This window comes from Strigops habroptila, chromosome 4, assembly GCF_004027225.2.
Source record: "Strigops habroptila isolate Jane chromosome 4, bStrHab1.2.pri, whole genome shotgun sequence".
Classification (NCBI taxonomy): domain Eukaryota; kingdom Metazoa; phylum Chordata; class Aves; order Psittaciformes; family Psittacidae; genus Strigops; species Strigops habroptila.
In genome coordinates, this window is record NC_046358.1 from 20,526,352 (window position 1) to 20,552,505 (window position 26,154).

At 43.4% G+C, this 26,154-nt stretch overlaps 1 protein-coding gene across 8 annotated transcripts in view; it reads right to left on the reverse strand.

The window, feature by feature from the left end:
* Positions 1–26,154, reverse strand: part of CEP170B (centrosomal protein 170B) — a 59,136-nt gene that overhangs the window by 20,272 nt on the left and 12,710 nt on the right. For 5 of the 8 annotated variants that reach the window (XM_030482179.1, XM_030482178.1, XM_030482176.1 and 2 more), the window contains exons 3-12: positions 25,262–25,351; positions 22,116–22,194; positions 19,165–19,223; positions 17,646–17,784; positions 9,559–9,660; positions 7,925–8,401; positions 5,632–5,694; positions 4,059–4,816; positions 1,822–2,010; positions 1,518–1,626 (exon numbers count right to left, since the gene is read on the reverse strand). In XM_030482179.1, coding sequence (XP_030338039.1) covers positions 1,518–1,626; positions 1,822–2,010; positions 4,059–4,816; positions 5,632–5,694; positions 7,925–8,401; positions 9,559–9,660; positions 17,646–17,784; positions 19,165–19,223; positions 22,116–22,194; positions 25,262–25,351 — 2,065 coding nt within the window. The remainder of the gene's footprint in view (positions 1–1,517; positions 1,627–1,821; positions 2,011–4,058; positions 4,817–5,631; positions 5,695–7,924; positions 8,402–9,558; positions 9,661–17,645; positions 17,785–19,164; positions 19,224–22,115; positions 22,195–25,261; positions 25,352–26,154) is intronic. The other 3 variants (XM_030482182.1, XM_030482181.1, XM_030482177.1) reach the window with 1 other exon arrangement.

Below are 26,154 nucleotides of genomic sequence, written 5' to 3' on the forward strand. Positions count from 1 at the left end.
TACCACTTATTTGTTTATTTAGGAAAAGCTTCATCCTGCAAAGTTCAACTCCACAAAAGCACTCACAAGATACATGCTTAGAACTAAGCTTTTATGTAATATGAACATCAGTAGGGCCTGGCTGGTGTCCACTCCCTTCGGTTTATCAATACAGACTCTATACTTCATTCTTTTGCTGAACTGGAGTGCTCAACACCTTCCCTCTCTCAAGGCAGGATTTCAGATTAATTCTCCCATAATATTCTCAGTACAAGCACATACTTTAGAGGCTAACAGCATCACTGGCACCTATCTACCATAAATAAGCCCTCAGAAAAAAGATGAGAGGCCATCAGAAAAACCACTACAGCGATGCAATATTTTAACTGCCATTCATAGAATCATAAAATCAACTAGGTTGGAAAAGGCCTTTAAGATCATCAAGTCCAACCATAACCTCAGGACTGCCAAGACTACCACTAAACCGTATCTTTGAGGGCCTCATCTACGTGGCTTTTGAACACCTAAATAGATGGTGTTTTTCACAGCACATGTTCTCATACAATCGTATTGAACAGCAAAGCTTCAGGAGAAAGACTCTATAACAATTAAGAGACTATAAATTATTGCTTACTACCCAAGTGGGTGGACTTATCAGTCTGGATACACCTCATAGGAAGAGCGCTTTTATTTCTCCCATACCGCTGGCCAGGACTTCATATGTGATTCTGCCTCTAAATACTAGGATAACTGGTTATTTGACTATGGTAATATTTCAAACACTCCAGGAGTCAGGTTCTCACACAGTGTGAAAACAGTGGCAATGAAGTCTAAAACAAAGGTTTCTTCTAATCTTCACTGAATCTATCTATAGCTGTTGATGGTAAGAAGGTAATGACAAATATTTCCAAGCAAATGTTGAAAAGGTTTACAAAAGCCAACAAAGCACCCTTCTCCCTTTCTCACAAACCAACAAGGTCTTTAAAGCTGCCTTCTCATCTACGACAAGACCCTGATCTCCTTCCACTCCCGTTCTCCCCTCTATACTCAGCTTTCTGAGCTGATCCCATGCTTCAAACCTGTCATGCAACTGGGCCAATCCCAAAACTGCCTAGAATTCTCAGCACAGCCAGACATAGGAGGAGCGCACAAAAAAGCCCCACAAGTCAGCAATTAAATCCAGGCAACTTGAAAAGAGCTTTCATCTGGCATCGTAAGGCAGTCTAAAGAATCACTACTTGGGGCTAGTTAACACCCAAGGCCCTTACAATCTTTCTTCTTCCCAGATGCCCTTTAGTCATTTCAAACTTAACATTTAAGACCTTCTTGGATGACTCTGAAATGCAAACTACAGTCTCTGTTTCTCCATCTTTACTCCACTGGGAAAGATTCACTCTGTCCTTCCCATCCCCAAATACATTACCTAAAACAGAAACTAAGCCACAGCCAGATGCACAGATGCCCTTAATTTCTGCTTTCCATATTATCCTGGCTTAGATTCAGCCACTTTCAAACAGTAACGTCAGGATGAGACTTACCTGAACCTCCATCACCCTGCCCAGAGACAGATCCGGAGTCTGAGTAACTGTCCGCAAGGCTTGCCCACCTAGACACCCACTTCTGACTCCCTTGAGATGCTGCAGACATCTACAACAAGGTGGGGAAGGTAGCATCAGAAAGAGGGTTTTTGAACCAAATTTTAGCCACAAAAATCTCTCCTCTCATACACACAGCATTCAGTCTCCTCAAAACGTAAATCAATTTACACATCACATTTCCATCTAGACAGAAAACCCATCTACACCTCCACCATCCCAGCATATCCACCTGCACTACCCGTACCTGTGCATCAGCCTGAGACCCACTCACAGCTTTTGAGGCAAATGCCTGGAGCAAGGGTGACTTCTGACCAGTGCCATTTTCACTGATTAGACGCTGATGAGAACTGGAGTCATCTTTTTCACCTTTAATTATTGGTCTAAAAGCTGAAGAGATTCTGGAAAATTCAGGTGACTCAAGAACACCAAAAACCTGAAAAGGTGTTTGCATGGGAAAGATTAAAACCCTAGAAAATGAAAAATATTAGCCCAAAATCCAAAACCATGAAGCATTAGTCAAACACAAACTACAATCCCAAGGGGCCAGAAACATTTGCCAACCCTTCCATACCAGCTATGTAAATAATTTTCTTCTGTACTCTGCAGTAGCAGCTTTAAATCCACTTACTCATAGAATCCCACTCACGCCCACCTTTTCTCTCTCCCACATTATTTCAGTATGTTGCCTTTAACAGTAGTAACTTTCACTGAAAAGGAGTCACTTTTCAACCCCGAGAAATGTAGGATGAGTGTCAGGAAAGCTATTTACTAACCCATTCATGGAGAATTACGCAGGGGGAAAGACCCTAGAGTTACACCTGTAGACTACAGCAGAAAGCGTACTGAGCGAAGCAGCCTTGCACTGCCACGTGAGGACTTAGGAATGGATGTACCTCAGACTGGTGAGTCTTTGAGCTAGTTGGCCAGATTCCCTCTGGAGATAAACAGGCTGTCCTACGAAGGTGACCAAGATCCATGCTTCAGAAGGGCCTGTTTCTCATCCCTGACTACAAGTAGTTCAGAGGAAGACGCCACCATAAAAGGTGCCTAGGCTGGGCAGAGATAGCCATAAAGTTCTCCACTCTTGTGTATAAAGGTGGGGGAATAAAGAGCAGAATCACCTCAAAACCTCAGCAAGTCCAGAATTCATACCATCTTTCTTCCTGGACAGAAACACTGAGGTCCAGTTAGTAGTAGTTTCCAAAGTGGCAGGTCTGCACTTGTCCTGGTTCCAGCTGGGATAATTTTCTTCCTAAACCACAACAGCACTGCACCAAGTCTACAGCAGAGTCAGCTTGCCTGCCCAAGTCACACGGCTGCCAAGACTGCTCCCCAGAAATAATTGTATTTTTGTAGCACTTTTCCCTCCTATTTCCCCACCAGCACAATCAACCATCTAATGTCAGGACCAGGGCCTTGCTGTGGCTTAAAGACCTTGCCCTGAAAGCTTCCGATCACATTTCAAACAAGATGTAAGGAACAAATGTAACAAGTAGACAAAAGATGGAAGCTAAATCCAGGCTCTCAGAACACTGTATACAAAGCTCTAAAGCCAGGTTCAATTAAGGCTTCCTTTAAACCTCACCATCCTCCTGCCTGTATTACACTAAATCTTCATAGCAACTTGCCAGTTTTGTTTTCATAATACACCGCAGATGAAAGTTAAACCTGAAAATCAGCCAAACTTTGGTTTGCCCTGTGGTTGCTTAGTTGGGTGGGTTTTTTTATGCCTCTCCCTCCTCTCTGGGGTTTTGTTTTTAGGCACTTTGCAAAATCCAGACAAGTATAGATCCATCTAGGATTGCCTCTGCCCTAGACCACACCCTTCACTATCTCAACTAGCTGCTGCTTGCCCTGCCAGTAAGCACTCCCTTTCTAACCAGGCATAACCAACTACAGAATCATCTACCACTAAGGCTTGTGAAGGATCAAGAACCCCAGCCCTCAGCCTACATTTCCTTTGCCTAGCAGGGGATGCTGCATCAGTGATGGGCTGCAGTTCCCATCTTCGTAACAATGGGCAGGAGGTGACACAAGGTTGGGAGCAGTCCTGGAGAGCAGAGTGGCTCCCAGCCATGGCTGTTGGCAGGATCAGCCTAATCTTTATTCAGTTCCTCTAAACAGATGGCAAGCCTATTCTCGCATTTTTGCATCTAAATCCCATTTTGGAAGAAAGGCAGCTCTTTGCTGTGGGTTTACCTTGCCTTCGTGCACTCTGTGGGTTTTTTGTTTGTTTGTAATATGGTTGTTTTGTTGGGTTTTTTTTAAAGACCAGCCTCAGAGTTTGCTGGGGCCTATCGTTAACACAGGTCACCCAGGATGATTTCCTACCTCTAACCATAAACCCCTGCCGCATCCAGTTCAAAAGGGAGCAGTCCTTCGTAGCAACAGCTAATGAAGATAGGCCCTCCAGCACAAGGTGCAGAAGCCCAAGCCTTCAGCCCTCAGCTCACTGGCCAAGCACAGAAAAGCAGCATTTACCTGATCTATCATTTTTCGTGCTTCCTCCACCTCTTTATCCTGCGTCTCCGTCTCAATTGTGTATGTGCCCGTCTCACTTACACTGTCTTCTTCATCATTTCTCCTGCCCTGGGCAGACTTTACCTCTGGAGGTGGAGTAGAGGCAGACTCTGGTTCTGATGATATAACCACACGCGGAGCTACCGGCACAGGCAGAGGTGCTGGTTTCTCAGCATTTGGCTTCCCAGACTGAGCAGTCTCCCGCAAGTACTCAGCCATAAAATCCTGAGCCATTTTAGACTTCCTCCCAACGCTCCCATACGTTTTAACTCTGGAAGCAGAGGAAGACGAATTGTTGATCCGATCCTCTGTCTTCTCCCTCTTGAAGGAGCTAGTTCTTTGGGTCCCGGAGGAGCTGTTACTGGGTTTGCCCGTCTGGGCCCCGAGGTGGGATGGTGGCACTGCATTTCCCAGCTTCTCTGCTGGTAAAGCATTCTTGCGCTTTTCAGCCTTGGTCTTCATCCCCGGATCAGTGTCGCTCTGGGAGGAGTGAGCACTGTGTGTGAAGGACTGCGACCGCTTCTTCCGCGGCGTGTCCTCGAAGAATTCAATGACAAAGGCCTGCTTGTTGTGCAGCATCTCGTGGGGATCACGCCTCATCTGGCGCTGCAGCTTGGTTTGCTCTGTCGCACGCTCACTGCCCGTCATCGTCTCCTTCTCTGCCTTGGGCACTACGGGGTCTTCAGAGTCGCTCTGTGTCCCGTCCTCGTGCCTATTGCCTGGAAACAAGGTATGTAGATTTGACTTTCATATTCTCAGTTGCTGTAGCCCTGTCATTACCTCCCAGTTGAAATTTATCATTCCAATTAAAAGAAAAAAAATACAACTCCAGAGACATCTGCTGGGGTGCAGGGATTGCATCCCATCAGAGGAAATGGAAGAGAAGGCAGACATCTCCTGAACCCACTTTTCACAACTGGTTGGCTATCAAGTTATTAAAAACCAATTCAAGAAGTCATTTCAACCCCAAGGATTTCTGATTTTGTAACACTGATTGTTTTAGATACCTAATGTTTTATTTCTTTCTTTTTTCAATTTAAACAAAAAAAGTTCCCGTGCTGCTCAATTACTATGGTCCAAGATCACCTTATTAGGTTCTCTGTTACAAAGCAGAAATATCTCTGCAGGATCAGTAAATAATCTCCACACACTGCAACCCATGAAACCAAATCCCCATGGTGAAAGACCAGATCAGTGCATGCACCTCTGAGTACCTACATCATCCTCCTCTACGAGGTGGAAATAAACCAGAGGCTAAACAGAAAAGTGAATTTTTTACTTTTCTGAAGATTTAAGAATCAAACCATGACTCCCCCATGAGTTGCATCATCCTACCAGCAGCCAAGCAAAGGTTACATCATTACTTAGGAGTTCACTAAGCTTAAAATAAGTTTAAAATTATTTTCCCTTATGTTAGCAACAACCATCTTTACAACGTTCTCTATGTATCAGTGATGCCTGCCCCTTGGCACCTTAGTCCAGGACTCTCAGAAAGTAAGTCAAACAAAAAGTTAAAATAAAACAAAAAACAAACCTTTTTTTGGAGAAGGAAACGGGTGTGAAGGCACACAACACGATTCAGTCAACGACCAGGAACCTGTCATTGGGAGAACGGGGAAAGAGGTCTCTGCGCTCTAGACTGTAATATGCAGCAAGATATACTGGCTAAAATACCACGTGTTTGTCAGGAAAACTGCTCAGACCTACTTTGCAAGTTCTCCAGACACATGGGTGAAGACCATTTATTACCTCGAGTTAACTGTGAAAGATTAGAATTTAATACAAGATCCATTCAACCCAGGAGTCAGTCCTCTGAAGAGTTTCCTAACACCCTCAATGAAGGAAGTCAGCAAACTTTGCATTGTGCCCCGAGGGCTGATAAGCTTCATCCTTGGAAGGGAAAGTTGTTAAATTAAAGGGTCTTGGCTAAGAACTCTACTGAATGCAAAACAGTGAGGACACAAGGAGAAACACCCACTGTGCCCATGGATGCTCCAGCAGGACACCATGCACATCCCCTCAAGCTGCTAAGACCTGAACCCTATAGTCTTGATACTACCAGGCTTTACATTGACCACATTGCTCCTAAAAGTGAACAAATGTTACCAAGAACCCTGACAGTAGGCATCTCTGATCCTGAAGACCCAAACTTGGTAGGCAGCCAGTGGTAGCCTCCAAGACATCTTCAAAATTAGCCCTGCCAGAAGAACATGTTACACAGCTATCGCAGATAAGTAACACCCTGTCCTCTGTCAAAGCAGAGGTGTATAAACTCCTCAGGCCACCATCACTGTATGTTTTAATCAAATGTCCAAAGAGTTGATTTCTTGATATGTAAATTATGCATTAAATTACCTTAGCTTCTTTCCTTATGGATTGTAAAGAGGTAAACGCAGTCAGTCTTACATCCCTGCGCATCACTCAGGGAAATGCTAGGATGAGCAGTAGCTGCCCAACTCTCTAGTTTTCTCCAACAGGAAAGAGCAAATCTACTGAAGCATATTTTTATCCCTGACAATGTTCAAGTCAATAAAACCCAGTATCACAGCAACAAAAAAAACCCTAAACCAACACAAATCCCAAAACCCTCTACCACACAGTCACAGCAAACTGAAAATAAGACTCTAAATAATCAAGCAGGGCCCTTACTGGAATGAACTACAAACCAAGCAATGACAACAAAACAGTTCAACAATTTGCCATGCCAAATCCCAAGGCTGGATATGTGAGACCTTTTCGACCATAGGGGCTTCTCAAAAACAACATACACAAACCAGCAAGATGGAGGTGTAACGGGTAAAACTCTTCATATTATGAGGAGGTTTTTTCCAACAAGGACCAAGCAAATACTCATTTAAGGGAAAATGAGGTACTGCTCTTGTTCAAGGACCTCAAGCACATATAGGTCTGATAACTTTCGATATGACTTAATCGGTTAAAGTTGCATTTCATAGGATAGCTTTTCCAGAGGCCTGCAAGACAGTGAGAATGCAGGAATGAATGGTCTCCCTCGTAGCTGTTCAGTGTATGGCCCAAGAGAGACATCTAAGCAAGCCCAAATCTTGCAAAATATATTCAAAGTCACATGAGAATCATGTGAATCCCACCAGCTGCACTAAAAACTGTGCTCCAAAATTCACTTCAAACCTTTGAAAATGCCCAAAGAATTCCTAACAGTGACACACTTAACAAGACACAGGTCAACAAAACCTGAAGTTTTTGAACAGAGCAGAATTTCAGAGAAGCTTTAGTTTAAGAGAAGGAACCTTCTTCTACAAGCACAATTTCCTCCACTGGTGATCATGTGTATCTCAACTCAATCACCTATCTCTATGTCAGGACATTTTGTCATCTGACCAAATGGCTCTGGTCATTACAGCCATCAAGATGATCACACTTAGCGTATGTCAGACTACAACTAAAAAGAAAAGTCATCCCTTCAGCTAGGAGAAGCCAAGAGAAGAAAATCCACTGGAATACCTGTGTTTACCAGCCTGCCCAATTACATGGAAATTATGTCACACATTTAAAAGTCAAAATTCTTTTTTCAATCCTTGTTAGTGCTGAGCTGGCACTATAGATGTAGAGGAACCAGATTAGAGCGTCCCCAGGCCAACATCACACATGACTTCAGGGCCAGGTAAAGAGCCTGCTAGCTGGATTCACAACCATTAACAGTCATTAAAGAAATATTCTTCATCTTGCAGATTTGGAGCAGAGATAATTAAGTTCAATTCTCCTTGACAGGAAAAGGGGTTTCCCTCTTTCTTATGCTGCATTTGCATGGCCAGCAGAGGACTATGTCACATGACAAGACATTCACTCACCTTTAAGTGTCCTCACGTGAACCGGCAGGTCACTCTTTGTACTGTACACATCATCACCCGGAGACTGCCGTCTCATCAAGCTTGGGTCATTCTGGACAAGCCAGTCAGCCACTTTGCTCTCTGCTGACATCACTTCCGTATGAGCTGGTTCTTTACTATATGGTCTTCTCTGTCTGAGTGAAAATTTAGTCACATGGTCTTTTATCTTTATTTTACCAGGGGTACCATCATCAAACTCAATGGTGAAAGAGGCATGACTTTGTACGACGGGGGCTACTACAGCGTCAACATCCTTTGTTGGGATCTCATGGACCTGTGTTTCTTGAGATTTTGGTGGCTGCTGAAATTCTTTAGTTGGAATCTCAAAATAACTCGGCTCTCTACGGAAGGCAAACACAGACTGTTCTTGGGCATCTCTATAAGCAGAAATATTACCATTCAGTTCCTCTTCATGTTGGGTTATCTCTTTTGGTCTTTCTACAAAAAGGGAAAAAAAAAAAAAAAAAGGGCAAGAACACCTTAAATTCGCAAAAATTAGTTGAAATGGATTAAAGAAAAAATACAAGTTCTGGTTTGGATAGCTTGGTTCCCTGGCCTCATCACTGAAATTGGTGATTACGGTACTGCTGTGGTCTGACCACCATTTGTTATATCCACTTTGTCCTTTTTTCCATTGCTCCCCAAAGAGAGAGCTGAGCACATACATGCATAGTTCCATGCTTTGAGAGAACCTATGCGGCTGGTAGCATTTTAAAGTTTCTGTTTACCTGGACTGATGTAGAAGGAAGATCCTGTTTCACTTTGCTGAATTCACTTGCACGCACACCTACTCAACTTTCCACAGTTCAAAGGAAAAGCCTGAGTGTGTGCAAAGCTAATCACAGACATGGTTTTTGCTGGATCAACACCTAATTCTGTAATATTACCAAGAACAAAACCACATTTTTTTAGTAGTACCCAAACTTCTTGGTACTTACTTGGACTTGGTCACTTACTTATTTCAACCTCTTGGGAGGGCTGCTAATCACAGCCCTTCTCTGCTAGGGAACATATACGCTGCATGTGCATCAAAATAAAACACTCCTTTGTGCAGTAAAGCACATGCTTGATAGAAACGTCAGGTTTACTGCACAAGTGAAAAATGATGCATCCTCCATGCATAGAGATTCACAACAACAGAAGTGGTAAGGCTAAACAGCTTCCAAGGATGATGAGGTGAGAAACACATTGCTTCCATATTAATCAAATCCAGTCAATGCATCAGCTCTTAAAGCACCTTTTAGATAGGAAACTACTGGGAAACACTGAATGGTTTACTGATGTGGGCTGCATACAGTCACAGATAGAGCACTGTTGTATGACTAGTTCCAGACAAGCTTAGCAAGGCTTTTCTCATCCATACTGAATTATTCCACAACTGCCATTTCTAATGTTCAAATAGGGGAACATTTTCATTTTCCCTTATTCTTGTTTCATCAGCAGCAATCTACAGATCGGAATATGCAAATACTAGCACCAAAAACAAAAGTGGTAATTAAAGCTTTGAAGCAGGATGGCTTCGCACAGTAAAGATCTCAACTGTGCAGGAATTTTGTACCCCCCGTCTTCTCCCACCCCAAAGTCACCTCCATTACCTGAATAATGTTCCTCTTGCCTTCTGTCCTCCTTGTTATTTGCATCATCTTCCCCCCACCAGGAGGGCTGCCCATAAAGAGGGGTGCGGTAAGTACTGGTTTCTAGGAAGAGGATAGGCAAACACTTTGACACAGAAAATATCAATTTATCAGGTTCACAGAAGCCAACCACATGCCAAAAAGGGAAAAACAGCAGGGTCAGATGAGATCATGTACCTGTTACACTGCAGTTATAACAAGAGCAGATTATACATAATAATGAGCGTGTTCAGGCTTTTCTATTTTCCCTCCTTTTTTCTATTTACATTCCGCTGAGAGATGCTGACTCCACCTCCCTTCACTGTCTTTCATAGCCATGTTTCCCAAATACTAGCTTTTCTCCCTTTCCAGCCTCATTCATAGGAAGTGGAAGACTTTTGGCAGGACGGGCTACAAAAAACTAACCACAAAATTATCTGCAACTCACCTGCAATTCAGGTGAAAAGCAGACTTTTTCCTGACCTTAATTGGGAAGACTTTAGCTGTGCCCTTTCTTGGATGTTGTGAGGCCAGGGATTTTTTCCAGCTATTCACCACTCCCACTCTAAGTGACACACATCCCACAACAGGAAATTCTTGATGCATTACAAATTTAGGGAAAATGGTAAAACCATGACCTTACACATACATGAAGAAGTAGTAAACTCTTGCTCTCTAAAGCTTAAAGTAAACCAAGTGGATTCCTTGGGTCACTGCAGGACAAAGGTTTTTCTCATGGAGAAGCTTCTCCCAGAAGAGCCAGGCTTCTATAATTTTCTCTGCTTAGTGAGCACTCACTGGAAAATCAGGGCTTTGCTTCAACAACTGGTGCCCAAAGGGCCTGATGATCTGCTTCTTGTTTTGTCTCCCACAAAACGAGATAGTGCTTTGGCAGTGCCTTCTGCTGCTGCTGTTTATGCAATAAATACAAAGAATACACCTTAATTTACCTGTGGTATAGTTATTATGTTTTTATAATAGTTTAAGAAAAGCAAATACAGTAGCTTTTGTTCTTTCATCTAGAGGTGAAAGAAACACAAGGATACGTCAGGGGCTGAGGTTCAGCTTCAGCTTTTTTAGAGCTGCTTCTGCCGCACGCTTTACCAGCCACGTCTTAAACCCTGGCTCCAGCTACAGAGCCATAGCTGGGCTTCTACTGCCAGCTGCTGCTCGGCTTGTGGTTTTAAAAACCACACGCTGCTCTGAAAAGCCGCTCTTAAACAGCCCTGCAATTCTGCATTCCCCACTTTAATAGGGACATGACAGAAAGTAGTCATTAGCATAAGGGAAGTTAGGAGAGGAAGGGAAATTAAATATGTCAAAGAAAAAAAGAAGCCTGATTCTATGCTGCCATTTCTAAAGCTACACAGACCCAATGGCTCCTACTTCATAGAACCATAGACTGGTTTGGGTTGGAAGGGACCGTAAAGATCATCTAGTTCTAAGCCCCCTGCTATGGGCAGGGACACCATCCACTAGACCAGGTTGCCCAAAGCCCCATCCAACCTAAACTTGATACTTCGGATGTTTTTTTTTCCTCAGTACTTCCAGAGATATATAAGCTCCTACACTGACAGTCCACAAGCAAAAATTTTGCTTTATAGATGCAGCCCACAGGCCCTTTTCCAAGAGATGTTCTTCGTGTTTCAAAATTAACCATGCTGCCTCCCTTCACACCGAGGATCAAAAGAGGCTGAAAGTATTACTCTCCTTTCTGCCTAGAGTACGTGGAAGATAAACTGTGTTCCCATTATGTAGGCGGCCTTTGAAAGTTCAAAGGAGGAAGCATTTCTTACCATGAATAAATTGGAATTGCCAAGCAATATGTTTCATAACTGAGGATGGGTCAAATCAAGGGAGAGGGGAAGGAGAAAAAAAGAATATAAAAATATTCACAATCTTGTCAATGAACAGAGGCTCCCAAATGGAGGGTTTGGACTCTGCTAGGCTGAGACCAATCACCCTCTCTTCATGCCATGACTTGCCCACTAGACCCCCAGCCCAACCACGCAGGATCTGCTCTGCTAACGTCAGGCACTTCTTTTGGGCACACATTGCAATGGATTATCCCCCTCTGAATTGAGGTACTGATCTCAGGCTTGATGGCCAAGAGGCAGTCAGGGCTGGGAGGAGGTGATGGACTTTGGGGTGATGGACAAATCCATTAACAGCTAGTTATGCCTAAAAAGATCAATGAGGCACAGTGAAGGGCTCAACCATGAAGAAACACATGAGATTCTGGATACCTGTCTCAGATTAATATGATCAGTTATGAAAGTGGTTTATTTTAAGCTGCTGGTGGAACAAATCCTGAGCATACTACCCTACAGGTAAAATGCAAAGACCATCTTGCACAAGCAGCTACTTTCCTGAGCATGGGTGCTGTTATCGCTTGCACCTTGCAAGGAGTTGCCTCATTACAGCTCATCCCTCCAGTGCACTCCAGCCCCTCACAGCCCCAAAGCCCCCCGCTCTAGAAAATTCTAGTTGCCTGATCCAATAATTTATTATTTTTTTTCCCCAAAGGGGCAGAAACAAGCTAAGAGAGCTCGCATCCATCCTGCGGGACAGACTCCTTCCCAGATGCTGCTCTAGGGTCAGGATCTGTGTCCCATCTACATACTGAACACAGGAAACTTTGGAATTGCAAGGAAAGCTGGGGGGGGGGGGGGGGGGGGCGGAGAAAAAAAGAAAAAGATTATTTGTAAAGACTAATGAACCAATTCAAATTTCCCCCTCCACCTAAAAAGCCCTAACAGGTGCTTGGAAATTCCCCAACTTCCCTCTCTGACAAAAGCTAGCACAAGGCCAAAACCCCAGGACAATGTCAAGGAGCACCTACAGAGAGCACATCAGATTGGCCAGAGTGCACAGACCTGGGGCTGCCACAGTGGGAGCTACTCTGCTGCACTTGCTGCATGGCAGCAGCAGGTCCCTCCTCCCCACAACACAGAGCTTGCCAGGCCCCACCTGCAGTGCTCTGCTGCAGCACGTGTAACACATCTGCCCACATCTGTGGTCTTTGGTTTTACGTTTGCTTTTGTTTTTCCATTCCTTCCCTCTCCAAGCCTCCACAATAAACTGGAACTTCATTTTAAAGACTGCGAAAAGCACAGATGAAAAGCCAAGGAGGCAGTATTTTGCTATCTGGGACAGTTTCAATATTTTAAGAGCAATTAATGTTTCCACTGAGCCTTCGTATTAATTTGCATTTTGAATAACATTCTCGAATGACACAGACACCCTCATTCTCAGCTGCTGCTGAAAGTGGCCAGCTCCTGAGCTAGAGCAAAATCTCCCTTAGTTCAGAAGAGCTACATGACCTTACTGGCCTGCTCACATCAGAAGCTTCCGCCCCTTCTAATTTGCAGGCACAACCAACCTGATGCCTCTCCCTGCTCCAGCTCTAACACAATATTGTATAAAAAGGGGGGGTGGTGTTGGGGGGGAGGATGGGGGGAGGCACATAGAAAGGCGGCTAAACCAGATGGCTGTGACAGAAGTGGGCCACGGAGCAGCTACATACACACTTGTGCCAGGGGGCTTTGCTCTTCACCAGAGGGAATGCATTTTGGGCAGCAATCTCAACCTGGACCCACAGCATCCTGAGCAGTGTGCCTGCCCGTGTCCCAAGACACACATATCACCCCGAAGCCCCTGCCTGTTTGTTATATTTTAGCGTAAAATGGAAGCTCTTGCAAGAGCAGAGAGACTTTGGGCTTGTCCGAGTCAGCAGTGAAGCGAGGAACACCAATGAAAACTAACTGCTCAGTTTTAATGTCATTTTAATGACATGAGACTTCCTCCAATTGATGGCAGCTAGTTACCACCTCTCTCCACTCTGTGCCAGGCTGCCCAGATGGTGCCAATTCATTTAGACATATTTCTTGGCTCATCAATTCAGGCAGACAGCCCGAAAACCATCCTTTTAAATAACTGAATTGAGGTCAGCACAAGCATTCAGCCAGATAAATACGGAGCTACCTGTGACAGTGTAATACAGGGAAGACCACTGACATACACATGTTCTGCTCCTCGATATGTTTTTGGGGCAGTCACTCAAAAGAAAAAATGAAGGCTGTTTTAGCATAAAACAAGGCAGGTTCATTTGTTTAACAAGACTGACAAGAACGTGGCCTGTTAACTTAATACAGAACTATTGATCAGCTGAAGGCGAGGCACTACAAGAGAAAATGAGATGTGTCAATACAAAGGATGCATTTATGGAGAAATGAATCACAGAGAACACAAGGGCAGGACCAAAAATACAATCCAGGTGATGAAAGGGCAAGGAGAAAGCCTGTGTTAATGCTGCTTTCTATCAGCGAGTGGGCAGAAGAGCTTTCACGACAAGCACGCAGCTCCCACTACAGAGGGGTCTGATTTCCCACAAGGGTGTCCCCTGCTGTCAGAACGGGACTGCGCTTCCTCACAAAGCTTCAAGCCATCACGACACACAGACAGACAACAATGATAAATTTCTTTGCTGACAGAAGCACATCAGCTTTGAAGCTGTCTACAGCAAGTCATAACAAAAGCATGAGAAATGCAGCTTGCTTTAACTCAAACCGTTTTTGATTCATTATTAGTAACAATACTGTCCATCTTCAGAAGATGCAGAGTAGGCTTCCTACAGTAGAGGCCTTAGGGGGGAAAAAAAGATGATCTAGCTATAACATTTCAAAATTAATTCCTTACATCTCTGCTTTTTATTTCCTCTCCAAAGTGGAGAATTCAGACTTAGCAGAAATAACCATAAAGCAATTCTCTGACTCTTTACTGCAGTATTTATTTCACATGTGCATGGCAAACCTGAGCCCTGATCTTATGTACCTGCTGTGAATATACAGAGCCCAGAGGCTTCCAAATCTGGCTGATAATCACAATTTTGTCTCAATTACATGTCAAACCTTTAACATGCTGCAGGTACCACCACCCTAGCTCAGACAAAAAGCAGATACACCACCACCACTTCCCTAAATTAAAGGCTAGAGTAGAGCTGTATGCCTAAATAGCTATTAACATGATCTCATGGGGAAAGCAGCCAAAGTCCATGGAAACCACTTCACAACTGGGCACAATGCCCACTGCCTCTGTCCATTCTGCCTGCTAGACCTCAGCCTCGGACACCAACAAGACTTTCAAGTTGGACACTCACTTGAGAGGACTCCCTAATGACACAGATGCTAACCTGGTGAGCAAGAGTATTTCACAGATCCTGGCTCGAGTCCTGCTCCTGCAGCTGGTGATGCCCATTTCAGCTAGATGCTGGAGGCAGCCTCCACCCTGGAAACTCAGGCCCGCAGCAGTTATTCACGGGTTACTCATCAGATTCAGCATTATCTAGTCGCATCAGGGCTTTAAAATTAAATAAATTAAGATAAGCCTGAGAATTAACTATGTGTTGAGAACAGAAGACCACAAAGTAGCTTCTCTCACCCAGTACCTCAACTCAGGTAGCAACAGATGGGGATTGTGATAATCTTAAAATCTGCTCAGTTCAAGGCTGTACCTGGCCTCGTGATTGCTTAAGGCTTTAAACATGAAAACTGATGGCTATTTTCAGCATTAATTAGCTGAACTGTGGGCACTTCTTTTATCCATATCCAACCCATAGGGCTCCCCAAGCTCCTCACCCCAAACATTTCACAAAGACTGATGATTTTCTGCTTACATACACCCAAAAGCTGCAAGTACAACAGCATAAAGACTAACTGGCTGTTTCCCATTCACTCCACTAGATCTCTTTATCCCCAGTCCCGCACCTCCTCCCACTTCTAAGCAGCAATAATTGTTCACATTGTTTTGTTAAACCTCTTCCCTGAAAGCTTGCTATTCCCTCTGCCTCTTTTCCACCCAGGCCCTGGGAAGCTATCCTTCTAAAGGCTTTTGTCACCCCAGACCTTGCTTTAATTAGTCAATGCAAATTCCTAAATACCTACAGGCTTAGTGAAACAGCTCTTTCCCCAAAGCCTCCTTCTGCTGCCACTAAGCAAGCCCACTCCCCGTGAGAATACCAAATTCTTCTTTCCACTAATCGTTTTAAATTGCTGCCACTCCTCTGAGCAACCAAGGAGAAACTGTGCATGTGTGCAGCTGAAGACAAGGTGAATTAGTCACATCGCAGATGAAAAAGGGACCCAATAATCATTCTGCTCACATGACAGAGATGCTTTTAGGAGAGCGAGGTGCTGATTTAATGCTCAGGCTTCCTCTCTTGCTTAAACAGGCTTCAGTCCAATCCAGCAAGATACTTCCAACAAAAAGTCCTGAATTCCTCCATCGTTCAGTGGGGTTAGCAGCACTTCACAGGTTTATTTTTTTTTGTATCTGTCTGTCAGTCCCACTGCACATGACATACTTCAGCACTGGCCCCCGGTAAGTAATCACAGTCCTTTTTGTCTTAGACCCATGGTCTGTGCTCACTAACGACGACAGAAACGTAACACAGGTCTGCGAATCACATGCTAGAGAAATGGGTCACCTTGCTGAAGAGTCACTCAACGTCCTGACTTTGAAGGTGTTCCAAATATCAACTGCTTACTCTATGTAGGTTAAAATCAACTTGTGCATATTTTGGAAGGTGGCAAAAATAAAAATGAGAATTTTCATGCAACCAGGCAATAGCAAATGCAATGTGGTTCCGGTTGTTGGAAAACTGGCCCAGTTACTCGTAAATGCTTTTCAAGAATCCCATGTCCCTTGAAAGGCAGCTGGACAGCTTTCCCCACCATGAGATTCACCTCTTTTCACCCTCCACAGTGTCATGGTTAATCATCACCAACTTCATCCCTTTAAATGCATGTTTGTGAGGCAAAGTCACAAATGCCACATCCATGGGAGTGGGTGACACATACACACACAGCTGAAGCAACACAAAGAAAGGTTTTGCAGTGCAGAAAATGGGTGCATGTCCATATGCTTCCATGAACAGCTGGAGGCAACAGCAAGACCAGGGGGAATTACACTGTTTTAGTACACTGTCAGCTTAAAGGGATTTTCATAAAGACAGTAGTTGGGAAATTAAGGTCAGCCAAACCACTCCAATTAGTTATCATGAAGCCTTAGCACCTTTACCCAAAGTTGTACACGTTTCTAGAAAGCTGTTGTATCTATCCGTATCTCAAGTCTTTTACTTGCTCACCCTCTTCCCTCCATTCACCTCGTTGCTGCTTCTTCCAACAGACCCAGTAGGCAGTCACTCTGCTAACCCTAAAGCTTTCCTATCATTCTGCCATCCTGGTGCCACAAGACTACTACTAGCAGTCATTTGACACTGGGATGCTTTAAAACCATATTTGTTCTTCCCACGCATCATCAAGCTCTAGAAAGCCACCAACTGATACCCAAGTAGAACTGCGGAGAGACCTGCCAGGGCAGTAGATACAAGAGACAGGGTGAGACGGCTGAGACCCAAGACTGCTGGGGAGGTCTTGGCTCACCATAATGGGGAACAGGGAGGAAGCAAGTTTGGTAAAGGGACTTTAAAGGAAGGCAGCAGCGGGTAAAGAAATGGAGAACGAAAGGAACTTATCAAATTGAAAAGGATTGCAGCTGGAGAACAGTGAACCTGAAGCAAACGTCTTCCAGTTTGGCATTCAGTTTCAATCCCACACATTGGTATGTTAGGAAATACAGCCATTTAAAACCATGCTGGGCTTTTTGAAAGAAATGGCTTGTTGCTTCTTTGCCTGACTGCCAGCACCATGCCACAGCACCCATACATTTTCTACTCTGAGTCACCATCTCTGTTCAAACACCAGTTCACGATTAGGAAATTAAAATAGACCAGACAGGTGCCAAAGAACTTACCAAACCTGCTCAGCCCACAGGTTCTCAAACACACACACAGTGACAAGGCATGTGTGCCATCACACCAGCTGATTTTTTTTTGGAGGCCGAATTTCCAAAATCTGAGTCTGGAATACTCAAGAGGTTTAGAAAGATGACCCTTCTGGAACTGCTCCTAGATGTAACCCACAACACCATAATGTCAGCATCATGACCCAGTGCGGGGCTCAAGCTGCACTTTGTTCTGAATCTTGATTAACTGGTTCCTGAGCAAGTACCTGTAATTGTTTTCCTCTCTCCTTTCTCCAGCTTTGCTTGCGGGGACTCTGTGTAGCCACTGTACTCCATGGGCTGCACTGCCCTCTTCATTGCCGTGCCTTTGTAATTCATCTGAAGTTGGCTGGTGTACTTCTCATGCTGCAGAGACACAAGCAACAGCTGTAGTGTGCCAGTACGATCTGTGTGCTAGCCCCCAGAAACCCTTCCCTGCAAACAGATCACGCAAAGGCAAATACTGCAGCTATGTTCTGCAACAGAAAGCAAGCACACCTGAGTAGAAGCTATAGAACAGCAGAAATGCCAGCAGAGAGGCTTGCAAATTCCCCATTTGGAAGACTAAGTGACAATTCTAGTCCATGAGAAGGTCACTGTGACTTAGCTCTGCGAAATATTTAATTAGGAAATCTTTTAAAGAATAAACTGAGAAGAATCAGAACTTAGGTCATTTCCCATTCAGGATTCAAACCCTGAAATCCCCTTTGTTCTTAAAGCAACATCATAAATTCTTTCAGGACACTCATCTGCATTATCTGATTTTTTCAGGAAAGGCAATTAAAATATATTTTAATTATTTCTTGCTAAACCCTCTCTCCAGCTAGGAAAGTGCACTAAACCAGGCTCCACATAGTAAATGAGCTATTTAAAAATGGGTTTATTACAAGTAAATTAATAAAAGGGTGTAGCCATCCAGATTACCCCTGAGTAAATTCAATGAATCGTTTTCCCAATTTCAGCTGTTACATTGCCAATCCTCTCCAAGTCCTAAATATGGAAGCAGGGCTAAGACAGTACCTGCTAGCCATGAGGTGATGATTGGCACTGATAGCCCAGTCCCCTCAGCTGAACATAACAGCTTTCTTCCCTAGAGGGGGTTGCTTTTCTGCTTTAGATAAGAGGACGCTTGAATATTTTGTACCTGCTACTGAACTCTTTATTTAAAAAAACACCTCACTGATAAGAGGACTGTTCAGTAAGTAAAAATTGGGATCTTGCAGGCAAAAATTAGATGATATACAGGAATAAATTAAACAAACTTTAGTCTGCTGGAGGAAGTGTGATACAGCTGGCCTAAGTCACCACACTCAAGAAACAGGCATCTGTGCTCCACTTCTGGGAGAGAAGAAGTTCTGCTGTGCTTCACTGCAAGCTAATGTTGTGGCTGTTCTTCAATATGTTGCAGCTTTAGTAACCTTTTTTGTTGTCAGTCATGAAGTCATCAATACCTTCATATACATGTTAGCACAGAGATAAGAGATCAGAGCTGAGACAACTGGGAAATGCATCTCTCCTCAGAAGAAGGTTTTATTAAGTCCTGATCCAAGGAGAGCCCCACATTGTGGAACATTTCACTGCTACAAAGAGTATTTTAATATTTTGGTCTACTTGGCCACTATTAGAGCACTTAAATTTTTATTCTTTTTTTTGTTTTGTTTTTTTCATTTTGGTTTTTTTGGGTTTTTTTTTTTTTTTTTTTTTTTTTTTTTTTTTTAAAATGCACCTGCACCCAGACACCCTTACCTTTAACGCTTCTTCTGGGACTTTGTGTTGAATTTGTTCCAGGACATACATGTTTGAATGTACAGCACTCATTAAGGAAATGACGAAGGAATTGGATGGACAGAGAAATCTAGCATTTAGCCACGGAAAGAAAACAAGATATAATATCAGAGAAGCTTAAAACATGCAGGGTACTAAAAGTTGCCTCTTCTGTAACCCACCATGGACTCTGTCATGCATGTTTTGCAAGACAGCATGCAATCACATCTGCTGGCCAGACCCACGTCAACTGAAGGGCAGCAGACAAGGGCAGCAGGGCAGGAGAAACTAGGGGGAGCACTAGCAGCTCCATGCAGGACCCAAGAGAGCAACCAGAACCCTGACTCAACTCACACCCCACTCCCTTCTACCCAGCTGGCAGCTCCAGGCAGATCACTCTCTCCCCATGGTATCCTGGCCAAGATGAGGCAATCTAGCGCACTCTGGACAAGGGAACAGTAGAGTTCAGCTCCCCACAGGGATGCCTGGCACTATCATGCTCTCTTGCCCTGACAAGGCCTTTCAGCTACTGCAGTTTCCTGGATGAAAAGTAAATCAGGTCATGAGCTGCTGTGACCTCTTTGGAACGGAGGCATTCAACATGATTGAGCCTAGGCAATAATCCTCAGCAACACTGTGTAAAAAAACAAATAAATAAAGGAAGCATATGGCAATGTCATCATGAACAGCCCAATCAGCACAGCACAGAGCAAAGGGGAGGAAAAAGGAAAGATGGAAAATGTTAGACTAAAAATAAACCAAGTGATACTGGCATAGCAGGGAATCTGCACAGTCTGTAAGTGAAACTGTAAATGGAAAAGAGACAAACGCTCTTATGCAACAGCACACAGCTGACTCAGAGACCTCAGGAGATGCTGCCATCCACACCGAGCTGCGTGTGGTATGCACAGAAAGCACTACTAAAGAGTGGCACTGAAGCAGCAAAGGAGAGGAAGAGTTTGTAACTGCCATACTAACTATGCTGAAGTAAATAAACAGCACTAAGACCTGCATTCTTTAAAATTTTCCTGTTGGTGGCAATAAATTCTACAATTCATAAACGCAATCATTCATTTCACATGAATATCCATGTAAGGGCTGCAGGGATAAACTTCAAGTCAGCTGCTTAGTACTCAGAATTGCTTTCTATAAAAAGTTTAAACCTGTATCACAGCCATTAAAACCTACCCATGCTCTAGGCACTGGCTTATGCCTTCACTAGAGTTCACAGCAAATCTTCTACGAGTTTCCCCACACATCTAAAGACCAGAAGACACATGACCAGCTACATCAAAAACACATCTGCCAACTTGCAAAGCTAGAACTGAGGTTGCTGTGGGACTGTAAGAGGCTTCATAACATGAACACTGAGACACCACCTTTAATGACATGATTGCAGATGACAGTGCTCTTCTGTCCGACAGCACCCAGTAAGGGGCTACTCAGTATGTCAGTATTCCCCCCCGCCATGCATTCCTGAACTCTCATCAGCTGCATGCTGTTCAAAGACCAAGCTAAAGGCAAATAACCTGTCTTCCTTTCTTTTCTTTTTTTTTTTAAAGATTCAGCAATTACGTCACTTCTAAAAATTAGAAATACTACTGTGAAGCAAGGATATTTTTATATCTAAAATGGCAAGAGACAGAGCGAGACCAAAACCAAGAGTACGACCTTACACAAGGCCTAGAAAGCCCTCTTTTCCAGCAGATCCAGGACTGCACACACATCAGTTTAAGCATCCCTGTTGCAGCAGTGAGTGCTTCTGCCCTGTCAGTGGTTAGAATCGAGGTGCCCAGACCATTTGAAGACCAGGGAGGCTCAGCCTCCTCTCAGTGCTTCAGCTCTCTGGACTCCAGCAAGGTTGGGAGTATTTCAAGGGCTACAGCATGGCCAAGCACAAACTGCTTGGCCCAAGAATGTGGCCCTGGGGTCAAGGATGCAGAAGAGTTTTCCAGCCAAACACTTCCCCCACCCAATGGTAAAACTTCAGTCTCTGCCTCTATTCTCAGAAATGTCTGGACTTTTTTTAAGTGAAATTTCCCCACAAAAAAGAAACCTGGAGAAGACACTTGCTACTTCTAAATTGAGCCTGAGTGGGTGAAGTTTAGCAGATAAAAGCAACTGAAAAAAAGTGAATTAAAAAAAAAAAAAAAAAAAAAAAAGGATTACATGAAAAGGCAGCAATAACAGCCTCTACTTACTGCCGTAGCTCTGCAAGCTCAGAATGAAACATCGATGCTTACAGCCAGTCATACAGTCCCATCAGTATAAAAAGGAAAGGGATGAAGACAAAGGTGTTTTAGCAGACACTAGCAACATTTCTCTATAAACAAAGTAGCAACTGCAGCCCAGCCTCCCTCAACAGAGGGGAAATCTGTTAGCGCAAAAGAGAGATTTATTCTTGCATTTTGTGACAGAAACAATTTTTCAAGGGCAAACTTCAGTCGATACAGAGTCAAGGATGGGTCTGACTACAAGCCCCAGATCTAAATGTTTAATGTTGAACACCTGCAAATTGTCTGAAAGTAATCATTTGGGTGAAATGATTAACAAAACCACACAAGTTGGATTACAAAAAAAAAAAAAAAAAAGTGTTAGTTCATACAAAAGCATACGAAATATCTTTCTTCCCCAACTTGTACCACTTACAGCCGCCACACAAATAAAGAGAAAGAGACCGAAGAGGCACCTCCACAGCCACTACCACCAGTGCAAGGCCTGGTTCAAAGTCCAATGAGGCATCATGATTAATATGCTTTGAATCAGGTCCACAGTGGAGAAACAAAAGTTTATGAGCCATCCAAAGGCTCCAGGAGAGAAAACAAACACACTTAGTCATTAGTCACAATCAGCACTGTTAACTCCCCATAGAGCAAACAGCAAAAACCCAGTCAGAAACAGTGTCCCACTCCCTCTTCAGATGAGAAGGATATCATAGCCAAAGCGAATGACATCATTCAGTTTTAGGGTGATGTACTTCTGGTCAGGAATCCTCATGTCATTGACGAACGTCTGCAGGAAAGAAGCACAGGAATAGTTTTTGACTGAGGGTATCAAGGTGATGCATCCCAAATGCACAGAGCTCCTTGAGGGCACCAAGGTCCATCTGCTAACAGCACTGCACACATTCAGGGTGCACTAGCACAAAGTCAGCCAGGCGAGGAGCTAAGTTCCCTACAAAAATCAACACTGGCAAGTAGCCCCCATGGGCAAGCTAGAGCACCCCAATTATGCTTCAAAGTAAGGTGCTCTGATGGGACCTTTAGGGAGATTCACCTTTCCAACAACTGCAAATGAAATTTTAGTCCCCAACTTGAACAGGTAAATGAGGTGCCTGAAGTTAGGAACTTCAGATGCTCTCGCCTCTTCTCAGCCCTCCACATCCAGCAAGAGCAGCAAACGGTGCAACTCTAATTACTGAGATGGGAACCAGCTTTCCCACTGGATGTCAAACAAGATAGGTGTCAGCTGCAAGGCCTGATAATCTAACAAGCAAAACCTGTCACAGAGGAAGGGGAAAATGAAAACGCACAGGAAGACGAGTATTTGCAGTAGCATCACTATGATGTCTGAGGCCACTTTGTCCAAGACACCATGTATCAGTGTGACAGGCCCCTCACATAAAAGATTCACATACTTGTTTTTCCCATGCTCCAGACATTTAATTGAGACTCAAAGAAACTATGTTATCCTCATAAAGGTACAAGAAATGTATTTCATAGTTGTGAACAAATGTCTGGGATGTCCCAGATGCCTTCTTTCCCAGGGACCCCGTAAGGAGCAATTCTCACAGAACAGTGGAGGAACAAATTAAGCACTCATGGACATCTTCCACAAATAAACCTACGTACTTTTGCAATAACTAGGGCCAAATAAAAATAAATCAGAACCTCAGCTGAAGAAGTACCAGCATGCTGACAGGGATTGTGCTCCCAGTTACAGCCAGGGCAGTCACAGACACCAGGAGTTTCTCCACCTCACAAGGTGGGATTCGCCTAGCCTCACAGACCAGGAACCCACCGCTGGCTCTTTGCAGCCTCAGTGCAAATGCAGCTATGGCCAGATGAATCAAAAATATGCTAGAAAAATGTATTTACATGCTTTCACCACTGAGGCACAGACGTCTTCTGCCTTCTCACCTCAGCCAAGCCAAATATGCATGATAAGACCAAGTATTAACCACAGAGGAAAAACAAATGCTAGAGCAGGAAACTAGAACTTAGCAGAAAACAGCCCCCAGCTTCCTGGCAATTTACAGAAGAGCTGGGGGAAAGGCCTGTAATTTCAGAAAAAAAGCTGTGAAGCTGGTTAAAAGGCACAGAATTCCGATTTGCATGAATTTTTATAACATTTAAAAATCCCACAAGGCTCAGCTCTGGAACAAGAATAATTATTTCGTGAAATTTCTGCAAAACAAAGGTCTGCAAGAAAACCCATTTTGCTGTCATTACCTATTCATCTGTGGTTACTTCAAATAAAACAAGCCAAGCAAACTGCTTATTGCAGATAGAAACACTACCTTCAAAACCTAAAGACCCTTAATAGACTGCAGAATCAGCTGAACATTATAATAAAAACAATATAAAACATTTCAACAGTTAATATGAACCAGATTATATCCAGCAAAGCCATATAATGCACTGTTGATAAGCCACAAAGTAAACACAAAAGCAAATTCTGCAAGTGGAATTAAAAATCAAGGTCCTCAAAAGTGATTTCTTAAGTTTCAGTGGGGAAAACAAGTTTTTGTGAAAATTTTCAAATAAGGATCTATGTTTCTTTCATGCAAATGAAATTCAGTTTGGCCCCAACAGTCTTCTCCAGCAGAAGTGTGTTTGACCAGCTGCAGAAGGCAGGTGCTGCTATAAGTCTTTTTACTCCACTGCCTCTCAGAGCACGAGTCAATTATTAAAATCTTGTGAACTCATATGAATATAGAAGAGAATTAGCAGCATAATCCTTCCCTTACTTGCAAGCAGAACTTTCAGCTGCTATTTTGCCAGCAGGGGTTAAATACAACATGTTTTGAACCACAGATCCAACTAGAGCCCAGACCAGTTATTGAAAACATTCCCATCTCAGCAGGGCTCTGTGCCTTCAGCTATAAGGCCGAGAAGGAGTAACACTCATTCTTGCTGTTTCCAGATGCCAGAAGCAGCAGAACAGTTGAGGTCTGCTTTAGCCACTGTTTCTATACAAGTTTCTGAGATTGTCTTGTGGTTGTGATGGTGGAGGGCTTCTGTTTCTAAGCCCAAAACAATGATTGCAGTAAAACCTCTACTGGGAAGACAATTATGTAAGTCTAGCTTAGACCTGCTCCAGCAGAGGAATTGCTCTGCTGGCATGAAGAAACAGCCAAAGAGGAGGCATGCTACGATGTTAGGATAGCTTTAACTACAATAGTATATTAAAAAAACCAAGGAATTCAGGTGGGCAGACAAAGCCCTCCCCAAGCTGCCTAACACCGCTGGTGTGAGTGGGGACCAGAGCAAGGGTTAAGATTCAGGCAGGCTCAGCTCCCTGTTCTGGGGTCACATTATCCCTCGGTCTTCACAGAAACCAGGCTCAAGGCAGGCAAAAGAGCAATTTTTACTACCAAAAAAAAAAGAAAAAAAAAAGTGGTTTTAAATAGTTTCTCCCCAAAGAAATTAAATGTTTCATCATCCCATAAATCACTGCATGCACTGACAACTGAATTGCTAAAAGGTCACCCTGCTCATGCTGAACAGCTGCTCCAGAATCTTCACCAGTTTAATGTTAACACCCCAAAATGACACTAAATTTATTTCCTCCTCTTTTGCAAAAACCTCTATGATTTTATGAGCCCTGAACTATTCTGCAAAGACACCAGAAGAAAGGGAAAAAGAAATACAATATGCACCAAAGCTTTCCTCTTCTAAGATGAGATGCTATATGACCTCCATGTCAGGCTTTGCAAATAATTATGTACATTTAGCGTAATTCATGCCAACAGTCCCAGTGACCCAAAAGGGTCTAACAGTAGAATTAAGCGCACAGGCACTTGTAGACTCAGCATGGTGCATGTTTGCCTTCATAATCCAGGAGGTTTACTACTTACGCCATTTAAGCTCCCGAGATCCTTCACCCAGTGCTCATCTTTCTCCTTGTCGTAGTTGATCACAGCATGCTGCTTATCAACACTGCGGGACTGGCAATGAAAGCACAATGAACGTGAGACTGGTCAGGCGTAAGACACAGCGTTAATCAAAGCAACATTTAGACATTAATTTGATAAGGGGTAGGGGGACAAAAGGGAAAAGCAGGAAGGATTAAATATTATTTACTACTACAAATAACCAAAGGATAAACAGTAAATGCTTCCATGGTGGTTTAAACAGTTCACTGAAGACAATACATTATTTGCATGGAGAGGGGAAAAAAAAAAAAATAAAAATCACTGAAGGCTGTCAAGACTACGCCATAATTTCAATAAATTATATCAATACACACTGAAAACAAAACCAGTCAAACTGAAAGCCTGGGGGCAGGATCTCAGGCAGTGTGAACTAGAAGAGTTTCATTTTTCACCAGCCGAAGCCGGTGGCCTCATCACTAGGGACATTCCTACTTGGGATGATTAATTCCTATTTTTCAAGGAAAGATAAACCATTTTCTTAAGTTACAACAATGTATTCTGTTCCCAGAATTATGTCCCCGATTTGATTTAAATTCTAGGATGTTTTTCAAGTTGGAGGGAGGTTAGTAAACTTGCGATGAGAAAGAAAGCAACTCCAGGAAAATTCAAATTTAAGGCTAGGTTTGAGAACACTGAACTGGACAGTGATTTGGTGCCACTGGCTTTGCCATGATGCACAAGTAATAAATGCACTTTATCTTCTGAGCAGAGAATGACACTTCAGCGAGAACAGTGTCAGACTTCTGAGGAAGAACTGTTAGAACAAAACCTCTACATAATTTCAAAATACGGCGTGTTACAGCTATAAAGACACC